At 53.2% G+C, this 27,525-nt stretch overlaps 1 protein-coding gene across 1 annotated transcript; it reads left to right on the top strand.

The window, feature by feature from the left end:
• Positions 1-70: 70 nt before the first annotated feature.
• On the top strand, positions 71-26,806 carry PLOD3 (procollagen-lysine,2-oxoglutarate 5-dioxygenase 3). The gene is made up of 19 exons (XM_069949736.1): positions 71-231; positions 13,980-14,071; positions 14,146-14,282; positions 14,371-14,534; positions 14,608-14,720; positions 14,831-14,894; positions 15,639-15,736; positions 15,874-15,975; positions 16,472-16,603; positions 16,815-16,936; positions 17,018-17,122; positions 17,220-17,345; positions 18,018-18,159; positions 19,787-19,903; positions 19,990-20,055; positions 20,148-20,252; positions 24,477-24,623; positions 24,696-24,821; positions 26,323-26,806. Exons 1-19 carry the CDS (start codon positions 141-143, stop codon positions 26,476-26,478), a joined length of 2,205 nt encoding a protein of 734 aa, XP_069805837.1. The 5' UTR covers positions 71-140; the 3' UTR covers positions 26,479-26,806.
• Positions 26,807-27,525: the final 719 nt, after the last annotated feature.

A 27,525-nucleotide genomic window follows, 5' to 3' on the forward strand; every position in this document is an offset into this window, starting at 1 on the left:
CTGAGAGCAGTGATTGGCTGCTGGGTCGAGTTCTTGACTTCCTATTGGCTAGAGCTACTTATAATGGGCGGGCCCTGTATCTGCGGTCTGTCCTGGAGCTGGAGGCCGTCGTAGAGTGCGATTGTTCCGGTGGGTGAAGGATGGATGGTCCCGGGCTCGGAGCGCTGCTCTTCCTGCTGGTGTGCGGACTGGTGGTCGGGGAGAGCCGGAGCCGAGATGCCGTCAGACCCGGTGAGCAGAATACGGGGGCACATACCTCATTAACTGTCCCATGTATGGGCAAGAGTGAGTGTCAGCTCTGGGGACCAGCGAGGGAGAAGAGCGTCAGATATAGGGAGAAGAGCGGCAGATATAGGGAGCAGGGAGGGAGAAGAGCGGCAGATATAGGGAGCAGCAAGGGAGAAGAGCGGCAGATATAGGGAGCAGCAAGGGAGAAGAGCGGCAGATATAGGGAGCAGGGAGGGAGAAGAGCGGCAGATATAGGGAGAAGAGCGGCAGATATAGGGAGAAGAGCGGCAGATATAGGGAGAAGAGCGGCAGATATAGGGAGCAGGGAGGGAGAAGAGCGGCAGATATAGGGAGCAGCAAGGGAGAAGAGCGGCAGATATAGGGAGCAGCAAGGGAGAAGAGCGGCAGATATAGGGAGCAGCAAGGGAGAAGAGCGGCAGATATAGGGAGCAGGGAGGGAGAAGAGCGGCAGATATAGGGAGAAGAGCGGCAGATATAGGGAGAAGAGCGGCAGATATAGGGAGAAGAGCGGCAGATATAGGGAGAAGAGCGGCAGATATAGGGAGAAGAGCGGCAGATATAGGGAGCAGGGAGGGAGAAGAGCGGCAGATATAGGGAGCAGGGAGGGAGAAGAGCGGCAGATGGAGGGAGAAGAGCGGCAGATATAGGGAGCAGGGAGGGAGAAGAGCGGCAGATATAGGGAGCAGGGAGGGAGAAGAGCGGCAGATATAGGGAGAAGAGCGGCAGATATAGGGAGAAGAGCGGCAGATATAGGGAGAAGAGCGGCAGATATAGGGAGCAGGGAGGGAGAAGAGCGGCAGATATAGGGAGCAGGGAGGGAGAAGAGCGGCAGATGGAGGGAGAAGAGCGGCAGATATAGGGAGCAGGGAGGGAGAAGAGCGGCAGATATAGGGAGCAGGGAGGGAGAAGAGCGGCAGATGGAGGGAGAAGAGCGGCAGATGGAGGGAGAAGAGCGGCAGATATAGGGAGAAGAGCGGCAGATATAGGGAGCAGGGAGGGAGAAGAGCGGCAGATATAGGGAGCAGAGAGGGAGATATAGGGAGAAGAGCGGCAGATATAGGGAGCAGGGAGGGAGAAGAGCGGCAGATAAAGGGAGAAGAGCGGCAGATATAGGGAGCAGGGAGGGAGAAGAGCGGCAGATATAGGGAGCAGGGAGGGAGAAGAGCGGCAGATAAAGGGAGAAGAGCGGCAGATATAGGGAGCAGGGAGGGAGAAGAGCGGCAGATATAGGGAGCAGGGAGGGAGAAGAGCGGCAGATATAGGGAGCAGGGAGGGAGAAGAGCGGCAGATATAGGGAGCAGGGAGGGAGAAGAGCGGCAGATATAGGGAGCAGGGAGGGAGAATAGCGGCAGATATAGGGAGAAGAGCGGCAGATATAGGGAGCAGGGAGGGAGAAGAGCGGCAGATATAGGGAGCAGGGAGGAAGAAGAGCGGCAGATATAGGGAGCAGGGAGGAAGAAGAGCGGCAGATATAGGGAGCAGGGAGGGAGAAGAGCGGCAGATATAGGGAGCAGGGAAGGAGAAGAGCGGCAGATATAAGGAGCAGGGAGGGAGATATAGGGAGAAGAGCGGCAGATATAGGGAGCAGGGAGGGAGAAGAGCGGCAGATATAGGGAGAAGAGCGGCAGATATAGGGAGCAGGGAGGGAGAAGAGCGGCAGATATAGGGAGCAGAGAGGGAGATATAGGGAGAAGAGCGGCAGATATAGGGAGCAGGGAGGGAGAAGAGCGGCAGATATAGGGAGCAGGGAGGGAGAAGAGCGGCAGATATAGGGAGCAGGGAGGGAGAAGAGCGGCAGATATATGGAGCAGAGAGGGAGAAGAACGGCAGATATAGGGAGCAGGGAGGGAGAAGAGCGGCAGATATAGGGAGCAGGGAGGGAGAAGAGCGGCAGATATAGGGAGCAGGGAGGGAGAAGAGCGGCAGATATAGGGAGCAGGGAGGGAGAAGAGCGGCAGATATAGGGAGCAGAGAGGGAGAATAGCGGCAGATATAAGGAGCAGGGAGGGAGATATAGGGAGAAGAGCGGCAGATATAGGGAGCAGGGAGGAAGAAGAGCGGCAGATATAGGGAGCAGGGAGGAAGAAGAGCGGCAGATATAGGGAGCAGGGAGGAAGAAGAGCAGGAGATATAGGGAGCAGGGAGGGAGAAGAGCCGCAAATAGAAGAGCGGCAGATACGTGGACCGGGGGGAGAAGAGCGGCAGATACGTGGACCGGGGGGAGAAGAGCGGCAGATATAGGGAGCAGGGAGGGAGAAGAGCGGGCAGATATAGGGAGCAGGGAGGGAGAAGAGAGGCAGATATATGGAGAAGAGCGGCAGATACATGGAGCAGGGAGGAAGAAGAATGGCAGATATAGGGAGCAGGGAGGGAGAAGAGCGGCAGATACATGGAGAGAGGGAGAAGAGGCAGATATAGGGAGCAGGGAAGGAGAAGAGCGGCAGATATAGGGAGAAGTGCGGCAGATATATGGAGCGGCAGATACATGAAGCAGGGAGGGAGAAGAGCGGCAGATACATGGACTGGGGGGAGAAGAGCGGCAGATAGAAGAGCAGCAGATACATGGAGCAGGGAGGGAGAAGAGCGGCATATAGAAGAGCGGCAGAGAGGGAGAAAAGCGGCAGATACATGGAGCAGGGAGGGAGAAGAGCGGCAGATACATGGAGCGGGGGGAGAAGAGCGGCAGATATAGGGAGCAGGGAGGGAGAAGAGCAGCAGATATAGGGAGGGAGAAGAGCGGCAGATATAGGGAGCAGGGAGGGAGAAGAGCGGCAGATACATGGACCGGGGGGAGAAGAGCGGCAGATAGAAGAGCGGCAGATACATGGAGCAGGGAGGGAGAAGAGCGGCAGATATATGGAGCAGAGAGGGAGAAGAGCGGCAGATATAAGGAGCAGAGAGGGAGAAGAGCGGCAGATACATGGAGCAGGGAGGGAGAAGAGCGGCAGATACATGGAGCAGGGAGGGAGAAGAGCGACAGATACATGGAGCAGGGAGGGAGAAGAGCGGCAGATACATGGAGCAGGGAGGGAGAAGAGCGGCAGATATATGGAGCAGAGAGGGAGAAGAGCGGCAGATATATGGAGCAGAGAGGGAGAAGAGCGGCAGATACATGGAGCAGGGAGGGAGAAGAGCGGCAGATACATGGAGCAGGGAGGGAGAAGAGCGACAGATACATGGAGCAGGGAGGGAGAAGAGCGGCAGATACATGGAGCAGGGAGGGAGAAGAGCGGCAGATACATGGAGCAGGGAGGGAGAAGAGCGGCAGATACATGGAGCAGGGAGGGAGAAGAGCGGCAGATACATGGAGCAGGGAGGGAGAAGAGCGGCAGATACATGGAGCAGGGAGGGAGAAGAGCGGCAGATACATGGAGCAGAGAGGGAGAAGAGCGGCAGATATAGGGAGCAGGGAGGGAGAAGAGCGGCAGATACATGGAGCAGGGAGGGAGAAGAGCAGCAGATACATGGACCGGGGGGAGAAGAGCGGCAGATATAGGGAGCAGGGAGGGAGAAGAGCAGCAGATATAGGGAGCAGGGAGGGAGAAGAGCGGCAGATAAATGGATCGGGGGGAGAAGAGCGGCAGATAGAAGAGCTGCAGATACATGGAGCAGCGAGGGAGAAGGGCGGCAGATACATGGAGCAGGGAGGGAGAAGAGCGGCAGATACATGGAGCAGAGAGGGAGAAGAGCGGCAGATACATGGAGCAGGGAGGGAGAAGAGCGGCAGATACATGGAGCAGGGAGGGAGAAGAGCGGCAGATACATGGAGCAGAGAGGGAGAAGAGCGGCAGATACATGGAGCAGGGAGGGAGAAGAGCGGCAGATACATGAAGCAGGGAGGGAGAAGAGCGGCAGATACATGGAGCAGGGAGGGAGAAGAGCGGCAGATATATGGAGCAGGGAGGGAGAAGAGCGGGTGATACATGGAGCAGAGAGGGAGAAGAGCGGGAGATACATGGAGCAGAAAGAGAGAAGAGCGGGAGATACATGGAGCAGGGAGGGAGAAGAGCGGCAGATACATGGAGCAGAGAGGGAGAAGAGCGGCAGATACATGGCGCAGGGAGGGAGAAGAGCGGCATATACATGGAGCAGGGAGGGAGAAGAGCGGCAGATAGAAGAGCGGCAGATACATGGAACAGGAAGGGAGAAGAGCGGCAGATACATGGAGCAGGGAGGGAGAAGAGCGGCAGATATATGGAGCAGAGAGGGAGAAGAGCGGCAGATAGAAGAGCGGCAGATACATGGAACAGGAAGGGAGAAGTGCGGCAGATATATGGAGCAGAGAGGGAGAATAGTGGCAGATATAGGGAGCAGGGAGGGAGAAGAGCGGCAGATATATGGACCGGGGGGCGACGAGCGGCAGATATATGGACTGGGGGGAGAAGAGCGGCAGATACATGGAGCAGAGAGGGAGAAGAGCGGCAGATACATGGAGCAGGAAGGGAGAAGAGCGGCAGATACATGGAGCAGGGAGGGAGAAGAGCGGCAGATACATGGAGCAGGGAGGGAGAAGAGCGGCAGATACATGGAGCAGGGAGGGAGAAGAGCGGCAGATACATGGAGCAGGGAGGGAGAAGAGCGGCAGATACATGGAGCAGGGAGGGAGAAGAGCGGCAGATACATGGAGCAGGGAGGGAGAAGAGCGGCAGATACATGGAGCAGGGAGGGAGAAGAGCGGCAGATACATGGCGCAGGGAGGGAGAAGAGCGGCAGATACATGGACCGGGGGAGAAGAGCGGCAGATACATGGACCGGGGGAGAAGAGCGGCAGATACATGGACCGGGGGGAGAAGAGCGGCAGATACATGGACCGGGGGGAGAAGAGCGGCAGATAGAAGAGCAGCAGATATATGGAGCAAGGGGAGAAGAGCGGCAGATAGAAGAGCGGCAGATATATGGAGCAGGGAGGAAGAAGAGCGGCAGATATATGGAGCAGGGAGGAAGAAGAGCGGCAGATATAAGGAGCTGGGAGGGAGAAGAGCGGCAGATATAAGGAGCTGGGAGGGAGAAGAGCGGCAGATATATGGACCAGGGAGGGAGAAGAGCGGCAGATATATGGAGCAGGGAGGGAGAAGAGCGGCAGATATATGGAGCAGGGAGGGAGAAGAGCGGCAGATATATGGAGCAGGGAGGGAGAAGAGCGGCAGATACATGGAGCAGAGAGGGAGAAGAGCAGCAGATATATGGAGCAGAGAGGGAGAAGAGCGGCAGAGAGGGAGAAGAGCGCAGATATATGGACCGGGAAGGGAGAAGAGCTGCAAATATATGGACCGGGAAGGGAGAAGAGCTGCAAATATATGGACCAGGGGGAGCATTGATCCTTATTACATTGGATTTAGAGTGAGGTCATACTTCCTTCCGGGTCACACTGGGTCTTCCCTCCGGGTCTATGGGGTCACGCTGCGTCTTCCCTCCGGGTCTCTGGGGTCACGCTGCGTCTTCTCTCCAGGGTCACCATCTCTGTGTCTACTAAAATCCCCGCTGTCCCCCCCCCCCCCCCCCCCCCCCCCCCATTCTGCTATATACTGGGAGTATACGCCTGAGGTGGAGTGTCAGCTCCTGGGCCGAGTGACCCCCGGTGATCTCCTGGTGTATGGAGTGTCAGCTCCTGGGCCCGGTCATCTCCTGGTGTATGGATTGTCGGCTCCTGGGCCCAGTGATCTCCTGGTGTATGGAGTGTCAGTTCCTGGGCCCGGTGATCTCCTGGTGTATGGAGTGTCAGCTCCTGGGCCCGGTCATCTCCTGGTGTATGGAGTGTCAGCTCCTGGGCCCGGTCATCTCCTGGTGTATGGAGTGTCAGCTCCTGGGCCCGGTCATCTCCTGGTGTATGGAGTGTCAGCTCCTGGGCCCGGTCATCTCCTGGTGTATGGAGTGTTGGCCCCTGGGCCCGGTGATCTCCTGGTGTATGGAGTGTCAGCTCCTGGGCCCGGTGACCTCCTGGTGTATGGAGTGTCAGCTCCTGGGCCCGGTCATCTCCTGGTGTATGGAGTGTTGGCCCCTGGGCCCGGTCATCTCCTGGTGTATGGAGTGTCGGCCCCTGGGCCCGGTCATCTCCTGGTGTATGGAGTGTCAGCTCCTGGGCCCGGTCATCTCCTGGTGTATGGAGTGTCAGCTCCTGGGCCCGGTCATCTCCTGGTGTATGTAGTGTCAGCTCCTGGGCCCGGTCATCTCCTGGTGTATGGAGTGTCAGCTCCTGGGCCCGGTGACCCCGGTGATCTCTTGGTGTATGTAGTGTCAGCTCCTGGGCCCGGTGACCCCGGTGATTTCTTGGTGTATGGATTGTCGGCTCCTGGGCCCAGTGATCTCCTGGTGTATGGAGTGTCAGCTCCTGGGCCCGGTGATCTCCTGGTGTATGGAGTGTCAGCTCCTGGGCCCGGTGATCTCCTGGTGTATGGAGTGTCAGCTCCTGGGCCCGGTCATTTCCTGGTGTATGGAGTGTCAGCTCCTGGGCCCGGTCATCTCCTGGTGTATGGAGTGTCAGCTCCTGGGCCTGGTCATCTCCTGGTGTATGGAGTGTCAGCTCCTGGGCCCGGTCATCTCCTGGTGTATGGAGTGTCAGCTCCTGGGCCCGGTCATCTCCTGGTGTATGGAGTGTCAGCTCCTGGGCCCGGTGATCTCCTGGTGTATGGAGTGTCAGCTCCTGGGCCCGGTGACCTCGGTGATCTCCTGGTGTATGTAGTGTTTGCCCCTTGGCCCGGTGATCTCCTGGTGTATGGAGTGTCAGCTCCTGGGCTCGGTGATCTCTTGGTGTATGGAGTGTCAGCTCCTGGGCCCGGTGATCTCTTGGTGTATGTAGTGTCAGCTCCTGGGCCCGGTGATCTCTTGGTGTATGGAGTGTCAGCTCCTGGGCCCGGTGATCTCCTGGTGTATGGAGTGTCAGCTCCTGGGCCCGGTGATCTCCTGGTGTATGGAGTGTCAGCTCCTGGGCCCGGTCATCTCCTGGTGTATGGAGTGTTGGCCCCTGGGCCCGGTCATCTACTGGTGTATGGAGTGTCAGCTCCTGGGCCCAGTGATCTCCTGGTGTATGGAGTGTCAGCTCCTGGGCCCGTTGAGGCTGTGGCCTGGCTGATCTCCAGGTGTATGGAGGGTGTGGAGGACGTTCCATTCCTGTGCGCCTTAAGGCGGTGAATGCTTGTGAGATGCTGCACGGCCCTCCCTGCGCCCGGGGCCACACATGCCGCAGCGGCCGGGGAGGGGGAGAGGGGACTGCAGGGCCCCCAGGAGGAAGTGAGTCATGTGACCCCCACAGCACTTTGCAGTCTTGTATCCCAGGATGTAGTGAGATGTATCATGTGACTTCTCTTAGGTGTTCTGATTGGCTCTCCCTGTTATCTAGTGTCTGTCATGCAGGGAACTGTGTCATGTGACCCCTCTTCTGCTTATTGGTCAAAAATCCTTGAGGCGCTATGGCTGGCCGGTCTCTCCCCCCTTCCCTCATACAGCCGGGGTCTCTCCCCCCTTCCCTCATACAGCCGGGGTCTCTCCCCCCTTCCCTCATACAGCCGGGGTCTCTCTCTCCCCTTCCCTCATACAGCCGGGGTCTCTCTCTCCCCTTCCCTCATACAGCCGGGGTCTCTCTCTCCCCTTCCCTCATACAGCCGGGGTCTCTCTCCCCTTCCCTCATACAGCCGGGGTCTCTCTCACCCCTTCCCTCATACAGCCGGGGTCTCTCTTCCCTTCCCTCATACAGCCGGGGTCTCTCTCCCCCCTTCCCTCATACAGCCGGGGTCTCTCTCTCCCCTTCCCTCATACAGCCGGGGTCTCTCTTCCCTTCCCTCATACAGCCGGGGTCTCTCTCCCCCCTTCCCTCATACAGCCGGGGTCTCTCTCCCCTTCCCTCATACAGCCGGGGTCTCTCTTCCCCCTTGCCTCATACAGCCGGGGTCTCTCTCTCCCCTTCCCTCATACAGCCGGGGTCTCTCTTCCCTTCCCTCATACAGCCGGGGTCTCTCTTCCCTTCCCTCATACAGCCGGGGTCTCTCTCTTCCCTTCCCTCATACAGCCGGGGTCTCTCTCTCCCCTTCCCTCATACAGCCGGGGTCTCTCCCCTTCCCTCATACAGCCGGGGTCTCTCTCTTCCCTTCCCTCATACAGCCGGGGTCTCTCTCTCCCCTTCCCTCATACAGCCGGGGTCTCTCTTCCCTTCCCTCATACAGCCGGGGTCTCTCTCTCCCCTTCCCTCATACAGCCGGGGGTCTCTCTTCCCTTCCCTCATACAGCCGGGGGTCTCTCTTCCCTTCCCTCATACAGCCGGGGGTCTCTCTCCCCTTCCCTCATACAGCAGGGGGGTCTCTTCCCTCACACAGCTTGGCTCTCCCCCTATACAGCCGGGGTCTCTCTCCCCTTCCCTCATACAGCCGGGGGGGTCTCTTCCCTCATACAACCGTGGGGGGTCTCTTCCCTCACACAGCTGGGCTCTCTCCCCCCATACAGCCGGGGGTCTCTTCCCTTCCCTCATACAGCCGGGGGTCTCTCTTCCCTTCCCTCATACAGCCGGGGGTCTCTCTTCCCTTCCCCCATACAGCCGGGGTCTCTCTCCCCTTCCCTCATACAGCCGGGGGGGTCTCTTCCCTCATACAGCTGGGGGGGTCTCTTCCCTCACACAGCTGGGCTCTCTCCCCCCATACAGCCGGGGTGTCCCCCCTCCTCGTCCTTCGTCATCTTTTCCTCTTCTCCTGAAATGTTTATTTCTCCGGAACGTTCCTGGGGTCTGTAGTATCCGGCAGCTGCTCCCCCTCCCCCTCCCGTCTGTTATAAGGAGATTACTTACACCCCGGCCCCCAACTTTCCTGACATTGACAGGGAGGATAAAATGGCTTCTTTGTCCTGCCCCAGCGCCACGTCCATTAGTATTAATACCCCGGAGAGCAGAGGATTGTGGGACGCCCAGGTTTATAAGAATTCCTGGATATGAGGAGGCAACGCGCCTCCTGCGCCTCCTCCTCTACCTCAGTGCTGGGGGGGACCAGAAGTATAAGGAGGGTCACCACCAGGCTCTCCCCCAGTATAAGGAGGGTCACCACCAGGCTCTCCCCCAGTATAAGGAGGGTCACCACCGGGCTCTCCCCCAGTATAAGGAGGGTCACCACCAGGCTCTCTCCCCCAGTATAAGGAGGGTCACCACCAGGCTCTCCCCCAGTATAAGGAGGGTCACCACCAGGCTCTCCTCCAGTATAAGGAGGGTCACCACCAGGCTCTCTCCCAGTATAAGGAGGGTCACCACCAGGCTCTCTCTCCCAGTATAAGGAGGGTCACCACCAGGCTCTCTCCCAGTATAAGGAGGGTCACCACCAGGCTCTCCCAGTATAAGGAGGGTCACCACCAGGTTCTCTCCCCCAGTATAAGGAGGGTCACCACCAGGCTCTCTCCCAGTATAAGGAGGGTCACCACCAGGCTCTCTCCCAGTATAAGGAGGGTCACCACCAGGCTCTCTCCCAGTATAAGGAGGGTCACCACCAGGCTCTCCCCCCCCCAGTATACGGAGGGTCACCACCAGGCTCTCTCCCCCCAGTATAAGGAGGGTCACCACCAGGCTCTCCCCCCCAGTATACGGAGGGTCACCACCAGGCTCTCTACCATAATCCTTACAGCATGCATGGGGTCCTCCTTTATGTGTATGGGACCCCTGTTTCCTATAGATGTTGGGCAGTCCTTACACTTGGTTTGATGAATCTCTGAATCCATCCGTAACGATGTCTTCAGGCGGCTCTGACCGTGTCACACAGTAACCGGTGGATGCAGTTAGAGTTCCCCCTTGTCTTTGGTTGTCAGGAAGGGATGGGTCGGCGTGTAAGGAGTAGAGGAGGATTTCTTTTCCTGTAAATGTACAGGAGGGGTTCATAACTTTGTGCACCACATTATCTTGGGGTGGGCGCCGAGTATTGTCAGGCTGTAATAGTGGTGTAATACAGGGATCCAGGGGTCCGAGATGCCCCCATGCTCCCCCTGCTGGGCCAGCTCCATTCAACATTAATGGGGTCATTACTCAAGCATTTCAGTGTTCGCTACAGGGTATATGACCTCATCCAGTATGTCGCCCTCATGTGACCTCATCCAGTATGGCGCCCTCATGTGACTTCAGGAGAGTCACCACCAGGCTCTCTCCCAGTATAAGGAGGGTCACAACCAGGCTCTCTCCCCCAGTATAAGGAGGGTCACCACCAGGCTCTCTCCCAGTATAAGGAGGGTCACCACCAGGCTCCGCCCCAGTATAAGGAGGGTCACCACCAGGCTCTCCCCCAGTATAAGGAGGGTCACCACCAGGCTCTCCCCCAGTATAAGGAGGGTCACCACCAGGCTCTCTCCCCCAGTATAAGGAGGGTCACCACCAGGCTCTCTCCCAGTATAAGGAGGGTCACCACCAGGCTCTCCCCCCCCCCCCCCCCCCCCCCCCCCCCCCCCCCCCCCCCCCCCCAGTATAAGGAGGGTCACCACCAGGCTCTCCCCCAGTATAAGGAGGGTCACCACCAGGCTCTCCCCCAGTATAAGGAGGGTCACCACCAGGCTCTCCCCCCCCCCCCCCCCAGTATAAGGAGGGTCACCACCAGGCTCTCCCAGTATAAGAAGGGTCACCACCAGGCTCTCTCCCAGTATAAGGAGGGTCACCACCAGGCTCTCCCAGTATAAGAAGGGTCACCACCAGGCTCTCTCCCACAGTATAAGGAGGGTCACCACCAGGCTCTCTCCCCCCAGTATAAGGAGGGTCACCACCAGGCTCTCTCCCAGTATAAGGAGGGTCACCACCGGGCTCTCCCCCAGTATAAGGAGGGTCACCACCGGGCTCTCTCCCAGTATAAGGAGGGTCACCACCAGGCTCTCTCCCAGTATAAGGAGGGTCACCACCAGGCTCTCTCCCAGTATAAGGAGGGTCACCACCAGGCTCTCTCCCCCAGTATAAGGAGGGTCACCACCAGGCTCTCCCCCAGTATAAGAAGAGTCACCACCAGGCTCTCTCCCCCAGTATAAGGAGGGTCACCACCAGGCTCCCCCCCCCCCCCAGTATAAGGAGGGTCACCACCAGGCTCTCCCCCAGTATAAGGAGGGTCACCACCAGGCTCCACCCCAGTATAAGGAGGGTCACCACCAGGCTCTCCCCCAGTATAAGGAGGGTCACCACCAGGCTCTCCCAGTATAAGAAGGGTCACCACCGGGCTCTCCCCCAGTATAAGGAGGGTCACCACCAGGCTCTCTCCCCCAGTATAAGGAGGGTCACCACCAGGCTCTCTCCCCCAGTATAAGGAGGGTCACCACCAGGCTCTCTCCCCCAGTATAAGGAAGGTCACCACCAGGCTCTCCCAGTATAAGAAGGGTCACCACCAGGCTCTCTCCCCCAGTATAAGGAGGGTCACCACCAGGCTCTCCCAGTATAAGGAGGGTCACCACCAGGCTCTCTCCCCCAGTATAAGGAGGGTCACCACCAGGCTCTCTCCCAGTATAAGGAGGGTCACCACCAGGCTCTCTCTCCCAGTATAAAGAGGGTCACCACCAGGCTCTCTCCCAGTATAAGGAGGGTCACCACCAGGCTCTCTCCCCCGGTATAAGGAGGGTCACCACCAGGCTCTCCCAGTATAAGGAGGGTCACCACCAGGCTCTCTCCCAGTATAAGGAGGGTCACCACCAGGCTCTCTCCCAGTATAAGGAGGGTCACCACCAGGCTCTCTCCCAGTATAAGGAGGGTCACCACCAGGCTCTCTCCCAGTATAAGGAGGGTCACCACCAGGCTCTCTCCCAGTATAAGGAGGGTCACCACCAGGCTCTCTCCCAGTATAAGGAGGGTCACCACCAGGCTCTCCCCCCCCCCAGTATAAGGAGGGTCACCACCAGGCTCTCCCCCCCAGTATACGGAGGGTCACCACCAGGCTCTCTCCCCCCAGTATAAGGAGGGTCACCACCAGGCTCTCCCCCCCCAGTATACGGAGGGTCACCACCAGGCTCTCTACCATAATCCTTACAGCATGCATGGGGTCCTCCTTTATGTGTATGGCGCCCTGTTTCCTATAGATGTTGGGCAGTCCTTACACTTGGTTTGATGAATCTCTGAATCCATCCGTAACGATGTCTTCAGGCGGCTCTGACCGTGTCACACAGTAACCGGTGGATGCAGTTAGAGTTCCCCCTTGTCTTTGGTTGTCAGGAAGGGATGGGTCGGCGTGTAAGGAGTAGAGGAGGATTTCTTTTCCTGTAAATGTACAGGAGGGGTTCATAACTTTGTGCACCACATTATCTTGGGGTGGGCGCCGAGTATTGTCAGGCTGTAATAGTGGTGTAATACAGGGATCCAGGGGTCCGAGATGCCCCCATGCTCCCCCTGCTGGGCCAGCTCCATTCAACATTAATGGGGTCATTACTCAAGCATTTCAGTGTTCGCTACAGGGTATATGACCTCATCCAGTATGTCGCCCTCATGTGACCTCATCCAGTATGGCGCCCTCATGTGACTTCATCCAGTATGGCGCCCTCATGTGACCTCATCCAGTATGGCGCCCTCATGTGACCTCATCCAGTATGGCGCCCTCATGTGATCTCATCCAGTATGGCGCCCTCGTGTGACTTCATCCAGTATGGCGCCCTCATGTGACCTCATCCAGTATGGCGCCCTCATGTGACCTCATCCAGTATGGCGCCCTCATATGACCTCATCCAGTATGGCGCCCTCATATGACCACATGTGACCTCATCCAGTATGGCACCCTCATACCTCATATGACCTCATCCAGTATGGCACCCTCATGTGACCTCATCCAGTATGGCACCCTCATACCTCATATGACCTCATCCAGTATGGCGCTCTCATGTGACCTCATTCAGTATGGCGCCCTCCTGTGACCTCATCCAGTATGGCGCCCTCTTGTGACCTCATCCAGTATGGCGCCCTCCTGTGACCTCATCCAGTATGGCGCCCTCTTGTGACCTCATCCAGTATGGCGCCCTCCTGTGACCTCATCCAGTATGGCGCCCTCCTGTGACCTCATCCAGTATGGCGCCCTCATGTGACCTCATCCAGTATGGCGCCCTCTTGTGACCTCATCCAGTATGGCGCCCTCCTGTGACCTCATCCAGTATGGCGCCCTCCTGTGACCTCATCCAGTATGGCGCCCTCATGTGACCTCATCCAGTATGGCGCCCTCATGTGACCTCATCCAGTATGGCGCCCTCATGTGACCTCATCCAGTATGGCGCCCTCATGTGACCTCATCCAGTATGGCGCCCTCATGTGACCTCATCCAGTATGGCGCCCTCCTGTGACCTCATCCAGTATGGCGCCCTCCTGTGACCTCATCCAGTATGGCGCCCTCCTGTGACCTCATCCAGTATGGCGCTCTCATGTGACCTCATCCAGTATGGCGCCCTCATGTGACCTCATCCAGTATAGTGCCCTCATGTGACCTCATCCAGCATGGCGTCCTCATGTGACCTCATCCAGTATGGCGCCCTCATGTGACTTCATCCAGTATGGCGCCCTCCTGTGACCTCATGTGACCCCATCCAGTATGGCACCCTCATACCTCATATGACCTCATCCAGTATGGCACCCTCATCCAGTATGGCGCCCTCATATGACCACATGTGACCTCATCCAGTATGGCACCCTCATACCTCATATGACCTCATCCAGTATGGCGCCCTCATGTGACCTCATCCAGTATGGCACCCTCATACCTCATGTGACCTCATCCAGAATGGCGCCCCCTGTGGCAACCTCACTCACTGACGTTGTTCTTCTTTCACAGAGAAGCTAGTAGTCATCACCGTGGCCACAGACACCACAGAGGGTTACCAGCGCTTCCTCCGGACCGCCCGCCACTTCAACTACACAGTGAAGGTGAGGTCTCCTCCCGTCTGCCATGTTTAATATCCCACCTGGCGGACTCTCTGACTCTTCCTTCTCTTCCGCAGACTCTGGGGTTGGGACAGGAATGGAAGGGCGGTGACGTGGCTCGTACAGTGGGCGGAGGGCAGAAGGTGCGCTGGCTGAAGGAGGCGCTGGAGGAGTACCGGGAGGAGGAGGACCGGATCATCATGTTTGTAGACAGGTGAGTGATCAGGTGACTGGCGGGGGCGATAGGGGTGGGGGGGGGTCTGTGACCTTCTGACCCTCTCTGTCCTCCATCTTTCCCTCAGCTATGACGTCGTCCTGGCTGGGAGCCCCATTGAGCTGCTGTGGAAGTTCGGCCAGTTCGATAACAAGGTGGTCTTCTCTGCCGAGGGCTTCTGCTGGCCGGACTGGTCCCTGGCCGAGAAATACCCTCCGGTCAGCAACGGCAAACGCTTCCTGAACTCCGGAGGTGAGAGCAGCGCCATCTTTACTGGTCATGTGACATTAGTTTGCCGGTAGTGACCCCGTGTCTGTTCCCGCAGGGTTCATGGGTTACGCCCCGCAGCTCTACCGCATCGTCCAGCTCTGGAAATTCAAGGATGATGACGACGACCAATTGTTCTACACCAAAGTGTATCTGGACGAGGAGTTCAGGGTAAGATGTCCCCCGCCCCTGCTGCGGTGCCCAGGGAGCCCAGCAAGTACCCCTGCTGCAGTTACTGGGGAGGGTGAACTCTCTGACCTCTCACCTCTCATTGTCACTAGGAAAAGTTCAGCATCGGCCTCGACCACAAGTCCAAGATCTTCCAGAACCTGAATGGAGCCATCGGTAGGTGGGGGGCGTCAAGTGTCTTAAGCCGAGACCTCGCTGTGACATCACGGAGGGGGGTTCTAAAGCTACACCTTGACATCATGGGGGGACGGTGTGTCCTAAGCCAAGACCATGCTGTGATAGCACAGGGGGAGTCCTAAGGCGAGACCACGCCGTGACATCATGGGGGGATGGTGTGTCCTAAACCGAGACCACGCTGTGACATCACCGGGGGTCCTAAGGCGAGACCACGCCGTGACATCATGGGGGGATGATGTGTCCTAAACCGAGACCACGCTGTGACATCACCGGGGGTCCTAAGGCGAGACCACGCCATGACATCATGGGGGGGATGGTGTGTCCTAAGCTGAGACCATGCTGGGACATCACAGGGGTAGGGTATGTCCTAAACCGAGACCACGCTGTGACAGCACAGGGGGAGGGTGTGTCCTAAACCGAGACCACGCTGTGACATCACCGGGGGGTCCTAAGCTGAGACCATGCTGGGACATCACAGGGGTAGGGTGTGTCCTAAACCGATACAACGCTGTGACATCACCGAGGGGTCCTAAGGCGAGACCATGCCGTGACATCATGGGGGGATGGTGTGTCCTTAACCGAGACCATGCTTTGACAGCACAGGGGAAGGGTGTGTCCTAAACCGAGACCACAGTGTGACATCACAGGGGGAGGGGGTGTCTTAAGCCAAGACCACGCCTGTACGGCCATGATGCAAGGTAACGTCCGCCTCTTTTCTCACAGATGAGGTTGTAATGAAGTTCGACAAGAACAAAGTCCGAGCACGAAACGTGGCGTATGACACCATGCCAGTTGTCATCCACGGGAACGGACCCACCAAGGTACTGTCCCCCCTGAGGGGGCCCCACCAGTCTCCCCCAGCACCCCAGGGGGCCCCACCAATCTCTCCCAGCACCCCGGGGGCCCCACCTCAGTCTCCCTGAGCACCTCCAGGTACCTGACCCCAATTTCTCTACAGCTGCAGCTGAACTATCTGGGGAACTATGTACCCAATGCCTGGACACACGAGGGCGGCTGTGAGGTGTGCGACGACGACCTGCTCGACCTCTCTGAGGTGGAGGTGAGTGCAGCCCCTTAATATTTATTTACACCAGTCACCTCCAGAGCTGCACTCACTATTCTGCTGTTACATCGTGTCTTATCCTCCTCCAGAGCTGCACTCACTATTCTGCTGTTACATCGTGTCTTATCCTCCTCCAGAGCTGCACTCACTATTCTGCTGTTACATCGTGTCTTATCCTCCTCCAGAGCTGCACTCACTATTCTGCTGTTACATCGTGTCTTGTACTCCAGAGCTGCACTCACTATTCTGCTGTTACATCATGTCTCATCATCCTCCAGAGCTGCACTCACTATTCTGCTCTTACATCGTCTCATCCTCCTCTAGAGCTGCACTCACTATTCTGCTGTTACATCATGTCTCATCCTCCTCCAGAGCTGCACTCACTATTCTGCTGTTACATCGTGTCTTATACTGCAGAGCTGCACTCACTATTCTGCTGTACAGTGCAGTGGAGCAGCTGTGTCCCAGGACTGATGGGTTTTGTTCCTTGCAGGACGAGGAGCTGCCCCGGGTGCTGCTGGCCGCGTTCATCGAGCAGCCGACACCGTTCCTGCCACAGTTCTTGGAAAAACTGCTGACTGTAAACTACCCACGTAGCCGGCTGTCCCTCTACATCCACAACAGTGTAAGTTACAGCCGCCTCCTCCTGTCACACAGACCCGGCAGCAGCCACCGCTTCCTCCCGTCACACAGACCTGGCAGCAGCCGCCTCCTCCCGTCACACAGACCTGGCAGCAGCCGCCTCCTCCCGTCACACAGACCTGGCAGCCACCGCTGGCGCTGATCACTGCTGATCTTATATTATTATATGTTATAATATATATGTTTTCCCGCAGGAGGTTTACCATGAGAAGCACATCCAGAGTTTCTTTGAAAGCCACAAGGATGAGTTTCCGAGCATCAAGGTGGTGGGTCCTGAGGAGGCACTGAGCGAGGGCGAGGCCAGAGACATGGGCATGTGAGTACAGGGGGCGGAGCCTTATCCAATGATCCGGCACCTTCCTCTAGTTTGGACTAATGCATGCTGTGTGTGTGACAGGGACCTGTGCCGGCAGGATGAGACCTGTCACTACTACTTCAGTGTGGACGCCAACGTGGTGCTGACCAACCCGGACACCCTGTACATCCTAATCCAGGAGAACCGGTAAGAGGAGGGGCCACAGTCTGGGGGAGGAGCCACTGTATGGGGCAGGGGCCCTAATTGTCCCATCTGTCCTGACCACCATATCCTCTCCTTACAGGAAAATCATCTCCCCCATGGTGTCTCGCAGTGGGAAACTGTGGTCAAACTTCTGGGGCGCGCTGAGCCCTGAGGGGTACTACGCCCGATCCGAGGACTATGTGGATATTGTGCAGGGAAAGAGGATGTAAGTAGAACACCCTGCAGGGGGCGGGCTCATAGTACCTCCTATCTGTATCACCCTGCAGGGGGCGGGCTTATAGTTCCTCCTATCTGTATCACCCTGCAGGGGGCGGGCTCATAGCTCCTCCTATCTGCATCATCCTGCAGGGGGCGGGCTCATAGCTCCTCCCATCTGTATCACCCTGCAGGGGGCGGGCTCATAGTTCCTCCTATCTATATCACCCTGCAGGGGGCGGGCTCATAGCTCCTCCTATCTGCATCATCCTGCAGGGGGCGGGCTCATAGCTCCTCCCATCTGTATCACCCTGCAGGGGGCGGGCTCATAGTTCCTCCTATCTGCATCATCCTGCAGGGGGCGGGCTCATAGCTCCTCCTATCTGCATCATCCTGCAGGGGGCGGGCTCATAGTTCCTCCTATCTGTATCACCCTGCAGGGGGCGGGCTCATAGCTCCTCCTATCTGCATCATCCTGCAGGGGGCGGGCTCATAGCTCCTCCCATCTGTATCACCCTGCAGGGGGTGGGCTCATAGCTCCTCCTGTCTATCACCCTGCAGGGGGCGGGCTCATAGCTCCTCCTATCTGTAACACCCTGCAGTGCCCTGGGGCGACCTCAAAGCTTCTATCTGTATCACCCTGCAGTGGAAGGAGCTTACACCTCTTCTGTATGTCTTGTAGTGGGGTGTGGAATGTCCCGTACCTCTCCGCTGTTTACCTAGTAAAGGGACAGACTCTTCGTCAGGAGTTTTTGCGCAAGAACATCTTCACGCTGTCAGGTGTGGACCCAGACATGTCGTTTTGTAAGAGCGCAAGAGAAAAGGTAGGTGACGTGATTGTGATCTCTGGGGTGCAGCCATGATTGATTTTTGGGTGCAGTCTTGTCATTGTTTCCTGTTTGGCAATTAATCTCGGAGTGCAGTCTTGTAGTTGTTTCCTGTTTGGCGATGAATCTCGGGGTGCAGTCTTGTAGTTGTTTCCTGTTTGGCGATGAATCTCAGGGTGCAGTCTTGTAGCTGTTTCCTGTTTGGCGATGAATCTCGGGGTGCAGTCTTGTAGCTGTTTCCTGTTTGGTGATGAGTCTCGGGGTGCAGTATTGTAGCTGCTTCCTGTTTGGCAATTAGTCTCGGGGTGTAGTCTTGTCATTGTTTCCTGTTTGGCGATGAGTCTCGGGGGGGGTATTTTGTAGCTGCTTCCTGTTTGGTGATGAGTCTCGGGTGGGGGGGGGATTTTGTAGCTGCTTCTTGTTTGGTGATGAGTCTCTGGGTGCAGTATTGCAGCTGTTTCCTGTTTGGCGATGAGTCTCAGGTTGCAGTGTTGTAGCTGCTTCCTGTTTGGTGATGAGTCTCGGGGTGCAGTCTTGTAGCTGCTTCCTGTTTGGTGATCAGTCTCGGGGTGCAGTCTTGTAGCTGCTTCTTGTTTGGTGATGAGTCTCGGGGTGCAGTCTTGTAGCTGTTTCCTGTTTGGCGATGAGTCTCGGGGGGGGTATTTTGTAGCTGCTTCCTGTTTGGTGATGAGTCTCGGGGTGCAGTCTTGTAGCTGCTTCCTGTTTGGTGATGAGTCTCGGGGTGCAGTCTTGTAGCTGTTTCCTGTTTAGCGGTTAGTCTCGGGGTGCAGTCTTGTAGCTGCTTCCTGTTTGGTGATGAGTCTCGGGGGGGGGGGGATTTTGTAGCTGCTTCTTGTTTGGCGATGAGTCTCGGGGAGCAGTCTTGTAGCTGCTTCCTGTTTGGTGATGAGTCTCGGGGTGCAGTCTTGTAGCTTTTTCCTGTTTAGCGATTAGTCTGGGGGGGGGGATTTTGTAGCTGCTTCTTGTTTGGCGATGAGTCTCGGGGTGCAGTCTTGTAGCTGCTTCCTGTTTGGTGATGAGTCTCTGGGTGCAGTATTGCAGCTGTTTCCTGTTTGGCGATGAGTCTCAGGGTGCAGTGTTGTAGCTGCTTCCTGTTTGATCATGAGACTCGGGGTGAAGTATTGTAGCTGCTTCCTGTTTGGCGATTAGTCTCGGGGTGCAGTTTTGTCATTGTTTCCTGTTGGGCGATGAGTCTCGGGGGGGGGGGGGGGGTATTTTGTAACTGCTTCCTGTTTGGTGATGAGTCTCGGGGGGGGGGGGGATTTTGTAGCTGCTTCTTGTTTGGTGATGAGTCTCGGGGTGCAGTCTTGTAGCTGCTTCCTGTTTGGTGATGAGTCTCAGGGTGCAGTGTTGTAGCTGCTTCTTGTTTGGTGATGAGTCTCGGGGTGCAGTCTTGTAGCTGCTTCCTGTTTGGTGATGAGTCTCGGGGGGGGGGGGGGGGGATTTTGTAGCTGCTTCTTGTTTGGTGATGAGTCTCAGGGTGCAGTGTTGTAGCTGCTTCTTGTTTGGTGATGAGTCTCGGGGTGCAGTCTTGTAGCTGCTTCCTGTTTGGTGATGAGTCTCGAGGTGCAGTCTCATGATCGCCTCCTCTTCTCACCCACAGAGCGTTTTCCTGCACATCAGTAACAGGGATGACTTTGGGCGCCTGATCTCCACCTCCAAGTACAACATCACTGACCGTCTACACAGCGACTTGTGGCAGATCTTCGAGAACCCTGTGGTGAGGAGCTGCTCTCCATCCCACCCCCCCCAATAATGGCCGCCTCTCCCCTCCCCCCAGCGTGTGACATTGTCTTCTCTTTCCAGGACTGGAAGGAGAAATACATCCATGAGAATTACTCCCGGATCTTCGAGGAGGATTATTACGAGCAGGTAAGAGACAAGATGGCAGCAGGAAGGGGGGAGGGGGGGTATAACAAAATAGCACTATGTGCAGTGTTTGATGGAGTTGTCACTCTCTGTAGCCGTGTCCCGATGTCTACTGGTTCCCCATCTTCAAGGATGTCATGTGTGACGAGTTTGTAGAAGAGATGGAGAACTTTGGCAAATGGTCAGGGGGCAAGAATGAGGTGAGGACCAAAACCAGGTATAACCTTATATATAGCATGGCGTGTGTGTAGTATACTGTGTATAACATGGTGTGTGTATAGTATACTGTGTATAATATGGTGTGTGTATAGTATACTGTGTATAATATGGTGTGTGTGTATAGTATACTGTGTATAACATTATATATAGCATGGCGTGTGTATAGTATACTGTGTATAACATGGTGTGTGTATAGTATACTGTGTATAACATGGTATGTGTATAGTATACTGTGTATAATATGGTGTGTGTGTATAGTGTACTGTGTATAACATGGTGTGTGTGTATAGTATACTGTGTATAACATGGTGTGTGTGTGTGTGTATAATATACTGTGTATAACATGGTGTGTGTATAGTATACTGTGTATAACATGGTGTGTGTGTGTATAGTGTACTGTGTATAACATGGTGTGTGTGTGTGTGTGTATAGTATACTGTGTATAATATTGTGTGTGTGTGTATATAGTATACTGTGTATAACATTGTGTGTGTGTGTGTGTGTGTGTGTGTATATATATAGTATACTGTGTATAACATGGTGTGTGTGTGTGTGTGTGTATATAGTATACTGTGTATAACATGGTGTGTGTGTGTATAGTGTACTGTGTATAACATGGTGTGTGTGTATAATATACTGTGTATAACATGGTGTGTGTATAGTATACTGTGTATAACATGGTGTGTGTGTGTGTGTGTATAGTATACTGTGTATAACATGGTGTGTGTGTATATAGTATACTGTGTATAACATGGTGTGTGTGTGTATAGTATACTGTGTATAACATATATAACATGGTATGTGTATAGTATACTGTGTATAATATAGTGTGTGTGTGTGTGTATAGTATACTGTGTATAACATGGTGTGTGTGTGTGTGTGTGTGTGTATAGTGTACTGTGTATAACATGGTGTGTGTGTATAATATACTGTGTATAACATGGTGTGTGTATAGTATACTGTGTATAACATGGTGTGTGTGTGTGTGTGTATAGTATACTGTGTATAACATGGTGTGTGTGTCTGTATAGTATACTGTGTATAACATATATAACATGGTGTGTGTATAGTATACTGTGTATAACATGGTGTGTGTGTGTATAGTATACTGTGTATAACATGGTGTGTGTGTGTATAGTATACTGTGTATAACATGGTGTGTGTGTGTATAGTATACTGTGTATAACATGGTGTGTGTGTGTGTGTATAGTGTACTGTGTATAACATTGTGTGTGTGTGTATAGTATACTGTGTATAACATGGTGTGTGTATAGTGTACTGTGTATAACATGGTGTGTGTGTGTATAGTGTACTGTGTATAACATGGTGTGTGTGTGTATAGTATACTGTGTATAATATGGTGTGTGTGTGTGTGTATATAGTATACTGTGTATAACATGGTGTGTGTGTGTGTGTGTATAGTATACTGTGTATAACATGGTGTGTGTGTGTATAATATACTGTGTATAACATGGTGTGTGTGTGTATAGTATACTGTGTATAACATATATAACATGGTATGTGTATAGTATACTGTGTATAATATAGTGTGTGTGTGTGTGTATAGTATACTGTGTATAACATATATAACATGGTGTGTGTATAGTATACTGTGTATATCACGGTGTGTGTATAGTATACTGTGTATAATATGGTGTGTGTGTGTATATAGTATACTGTGTATAACATGGTGTGTGTGTGTGTATAGTGTACTGTGTATAACATGGTGTGTGTATAGTATACTGTGTATAACATATAACATGGTGTGTGTGTATAGTATACTGTGTATAACATGGTGTGTGTGTATAGTATACTGTGTATAATATAGTGTGTGTGTATAGTATACTGTGTATAACATATATTACATGGTGTGTGTGTATAGTATACTGTGTATAACATGGTGTGTGTATAGTATACTGTGTATAATATAGTGTGTGTGTATAGTATACTGTGTATAACATATATAACATGGTGTGTGTATAGTATACTGTGTATAATATAGTGTGTGTGTATAGTATACTGTGTATAACATATATAACATGGTGTGTGTATAGTATACTGTGTATAACATGGTGTGTGTGTGTATAGTATACTGTGTATAACATGGTGTGTGTGTGTATAGTGTACTGTGTATAACATGGTGTGTGTGTGTATAGTATACTGTGTATAATATGGTGTGTGTGTGTGTATATAGTATACTGTGTATAACATGGTGTGTGTGTGTGTATAGTATACTGTGTATAACATGGTGTGTGTGTGTGTGTATAGTGTACTGTGTATAACATGGTGTGTGTGTATAGTATACTGTGTATAATATGGTGTGTGTGTGTGTGTATATAGTATACTGTGTATAACATGGTGTGTGTGTGTGTATAGTATACTGTGTATAACATGGTGTGTGTGTATAGTGTACTGTGTATAACATGGTGTGTGTGTGTGTGTGTATAATATACTGTGTATAACATGGTGTGTGTGTGTATAGTATACTGTGTATAACATGGTGTGTGTGTGTATAGTATACTGTGTATAACATATATAACATGGTATGTGTATAGTATACTGTGTATAATATAGTGTGTGTGTGTGTATAGTATACTGTGTATAACATATATAACATGGTGTGTGTATAGTATACTGTGTATAACATGGTGTGTGTGTGTGTATAGTATACTGTGTATAACATGGTGTGTGTGTGTGTATAGTATACTGTGTATAACATATATAACATGGTGTGTGTATAGTATACTGTGTATAACATGGTGTGTGTGTGTGTGTATAATATACTGTGTATAACATGGTGTGTGTGTGTATAGTATACTGTGTATAACATATATAACATGGTGTGTGTATAGTATACTGTGTATAACATGGTGTGTGTATAGTATACTGTGTATAATATGGTGTGTGTGTGTATATAGTATACTGTGTATAACATGGTGTGTGTGTATAGTGTACTGTGTATAACATGGTTTGTGTGTGTGTATAATATACTGTGTATAACATGGTGTGTGTATAGTATACTGTGTATAACATGGTGTGTGTGTGTGTGTGTATAGTATACTGTGTATAACATGGTGTGTGTGTATAGTGTACTGTGTATAACATGGTGTGTGTGTGTGTGTATAATATACTGTGTATAACATGGTGTGTGTATAGTATACTGTGTATAACATATATAACATGGTGTGTGTATAGTATACTGTGTATAACATGGTGTGTGTGTGTAGTATACTGTGTATAACATGGTGTGTGTGTGTGTGTATAGTATACTGTGTATAACATATATAACATGGTGTGTGTATAGTATACTGTGTATAACATGGTGTGTGTATAGTATACTGTGTATAACATATATAACATGGTGTGTGTATAGTATACTGTGTATAACATGGTGTGTGTGTATAGTATACTGTGTATAACATGGTGTGTGTATAGTATACTGTGTATAACATATATAACATGGTGTGTGTATAGTATACTGTGTATAACATGGTGTGTGTATAGTATACTGTGTATAACATATATAACATGGTGTGTGTATAGTATACTGTGTATAATATAGTGTGTGTGTATAGTATACTGTGTATAACGTATATAACATGGTGTGTGTATAGTATACTGTGTATAACATGGTGTGTGTATAGTATACTGTGTATAATATAGTGTGTGTGTATAGTATACTGTGTATAACATATATAACATGGTGTGTGTATAGTATACTGTGTATAACATGGTGTGTGTGTATAGTGTACTGTGTATAACATGGTGTGTGTGTGTGTGTATAATATACTGTGTATAACATGGTGTGTGTATAGTATACTGTGTATAACATATATAACATGGTGTGTGTATAGTATACTGTGTATAACATGGTGTGTGTGTGTGTATAGTATACTGTGTATAACATATATAACATGGTGTGTGTATAGTATACTGTGTATAACATGGTGTGTGTATAGTATACTGTGTATAACATATATAACATGGTGTGTGTATAGTATACTGTGTATAACATGGTGTGTGTATAGTATACTGTGTATAACATGGTGTGTGTGTATAGTATACTGTGTATAATATAGTGTGTGTGTGTATAGTATACTGTGTATAACACGGTGTGCGTCTGTATAGTATACTGTATATTACGCTGTGTGTATATTATTGGCACCATGAAGTGTACGTCCCTAATGTGAATTATTTTTCCCCAGGACAAGCGGCTGGCGGGGGGCTATGAGAGTGTGCCCACCGTGGACATCCACATGACACAGGTGGGGTACCAGGAGGAGTGGCTGAAGTTCCTGCAGGAATACATCGCCCCCGTCACCGAGAAGCTCTTCCCTGGATATTACACTAAGGTAACAGCTGCCCCCGTTCTCGCCTTCTATGACCCCTGACCTCTATGCTCACTGCCACCACCTTCTTCTTAGGCCAAGGCATTACTGAACTTCATTGTGCGATACCGACCGGATGAGCAGCCCTCCCTGCGGCCGCACCACGACTCCTCTACCTTCACCATTAACATCGCCCTCAACCACAAGGAGATCGACTATGAGGTGAGTCATGTGACCCCAGGGGCTGGTGTACTATGGCGTCAGCCCCCGCAGTCACAGATACAGTCACAGAGTATCAGGATGATGGTGGTTGTGGTGGTCCCAGCCTCCCAGGTATCAGGATGATGGTGGTTGTGGCGGTCCCAGGCCTCTCCAGGTATCAGGATGATGGTGGTTGTGGCGGTCCCAGCCCCCCCAGGTATCAGGATGATGGTGGTTGTGGCGGTCCCAGCCTCCCAGGTATCAGGATGATGGTGGTTGTGGCGGTCCCAGGCCTCTCCAGGTATCAGGAAGATGGTGGTTGTGGCAGTCCCAGCCCCCCAGGTATCAGGATGATGGTGGTTGTGGCGGTCCCAGCCCCCCAGGTATCAGGATGATGGTGGTTGTGGCGGTCCCAGCCCCCCCCAGGTATCAGGATGATGGTGGTTGTGGTGGCTCCAGCCCCCCTGGTATCAGGATCATGGCGGTTGTAGCACCCCCCCCCTCCAGGAATCAGGATGATGGTGGTAGTTGTAGGCTCCCCCCAGGTTTCAGGATGATGGTGGTTGTGGCGGTCTCAGCCCCCCATGTATCAGGATGATGGTGGTTGTGGTGGTCCCAGCTCTCTCCAGGTATCAGGATGATGGTAGTTGTGGCGGTCTCAGCCCCCCAGGTATCAGGATGAGGGTGGTTGTGGCGGTCCCAGCCCCCCAGGTATCAGGATGATGGTGGTTGTGGCGGTCTCAGCCCCCCAGGTATCAGGATGATGGTGGTTGTGGCGGTCTCAGCCCCCCAGGTATCAGGATGATGATGGCAGTTGTGGCGGTCCCAGCCCCCCAGGTATCAGGATGATGGTGGTTGTGGCGGTCCCAGCCCCCCAGGTATCAGGATGATGGTGGTTGTGGCGGTCCCAGCCCTCTCCAGGTATCAGGATGATGATGGTGGTTGTGGCAGTCCCAGCCCTCTCCAGGTATCAGGATGATGATGGTGGTTGTGGCGGTCTCAGCCCTCTCCAGGTATCAGGATGATGATGGCAGTTGTGGCGGTCCCAGCCCTCTCCAGGTATCAGGATGATGATGGTTGTGGCGGTCCTAGCCCCCCAGGTATCAGGATGATGGTGGTTGTGGCGGTCTCAGCCCTCTCCAGGTATCAGGATGATGGTGGTTGTGGTGGTCTCAGCACCCCAGGTATCAGGATGATGATGATGGTAGTTGTGGCGGTCCCAGCCCTCTCCAGGTATCAGGATGATGATGGCAGTTGTGGCGGTCCCAGCCCTCTCCAGGTATCAGGATGATGGTGGTTGTGGCGGTCTCAGCCCTCTCCAGGTATCAGGATGATGATGGCAGTTGTGGTGGTCTCAGCACCCCAGGTATCAGGATGATGATGATGGCAGTTGTGGCGGTCCCAGCCCTCTCCAGGTATCAGGATGATGGTGGTTGTGGCGGTCCCAGCCCTCTCCAGGTATCAGGATGATGGTGGTTGTGGCGGTCTCAGTCCCCACACTAACACTGAGTCTCCTCCACAGGGTGGCGGCTGCAGGTTCATCCGCTACAATTGCCGCGTTGAGTCTCCTCGGAAAGGATGGTCCCTGATCCACCCTGGGCGCCTGACGCACTACCACGAGGGTCTGCCCACCACCCGGGGAACACGCTACATCATGGTGTCATTTGTGGACCCCTGACCCATGAACTATCCCCCCCAATCTAAAAGGAACATAAGAGGGGAGCGCTCTGACACCCAACATGGTGTCTCCGGCCTCCCTCCATCTCTCGTATGTAAGTGGAGCCATTACCAGAAGCCTCCATGTTACCTGATCCGTAGAGAGGGAGGCGGAGCCAATAGTAGAGCGCGCAGCTCACCGTGCCGGCACTGAGAACGCTTTATACAGAGAATTCGCCGCTATGTACAAAATGCTTTAAATTATTTGCTGCCAATTTTGTTGTTGTTTTTTAATAGAAGTATTTTTAATGAGAACAAATCTGAAATTGTGCAATAAATATTTCCTTACCTGTCTGTCATTTCCTTATCGTCCGGTTACCCCCAGAGCTGTGCTCACTATTCTGCCATTACATCGTGTCTCACCCCCCAGAGCTGCGCTCACTATTCTGCTGTTACATCACGTCTCATCTACCAGAGCTGCACTCGCTTTTCTGCCGTTACATCGCGTGTCATCCACCAGAGCTGCACTCGCTTTTCTGCTCATACATAATGTCAGTTTAGTTTTTATTGGAAACCATTAGTGAGACAGTTCCCTACAGACTCGGCTGAGCGGCTGCAATATGGGAGCAGTACCCAGAATGCAAGAGCAATGTAGACACTGGACAATCCTGAAGATTTCTGCCAGAAGCTGCAGAATAGTGAGTGCAGCTCTGGAGCATAATACATACCAGTACAGGATAACCAATGTATGTACACAGTGATCCTAAGAGAAGAACAGCTAAGTAATAAACATTTTGCAGCCAGTATTTCCTTGGAGCAAGAATATCACAGAACTGTCCCTTCTCTACCTGCAGGGAAGACACTGGAAGCTGAAACTGTGCGCAGTGTCCTGTGACAGATCACAGCAGTCTGTGAGAAGGGAGGTGGGGGCACTGAGCAGTCTGAGAAGAGAGGGGGAGGATGTGGGGGCACTGAGCAGTCTGAGAAGAGAGGGGGAGGATGTGGGGGCACTGAGCAGTCTGAGAAGAGAGGGGGAGGATGTGGGGGCACTGAGCAGTCTGAGAAGAGA

This window comes from Dendropsophus ebraccatus, chromosome 1 (genome assembly GCF_027789765.1).
Source record: "Dendropsophus ebraccatus isolate aDenEbr1 chromosome 1, aDenEbr1.pat, whole genome shotgun sequence".
NCBI lineage: Eukaryota > Metazoa > Chordata > Amphibia > Anura > Hylidae > Dendropsophus > Dendropsophus ebraccatus.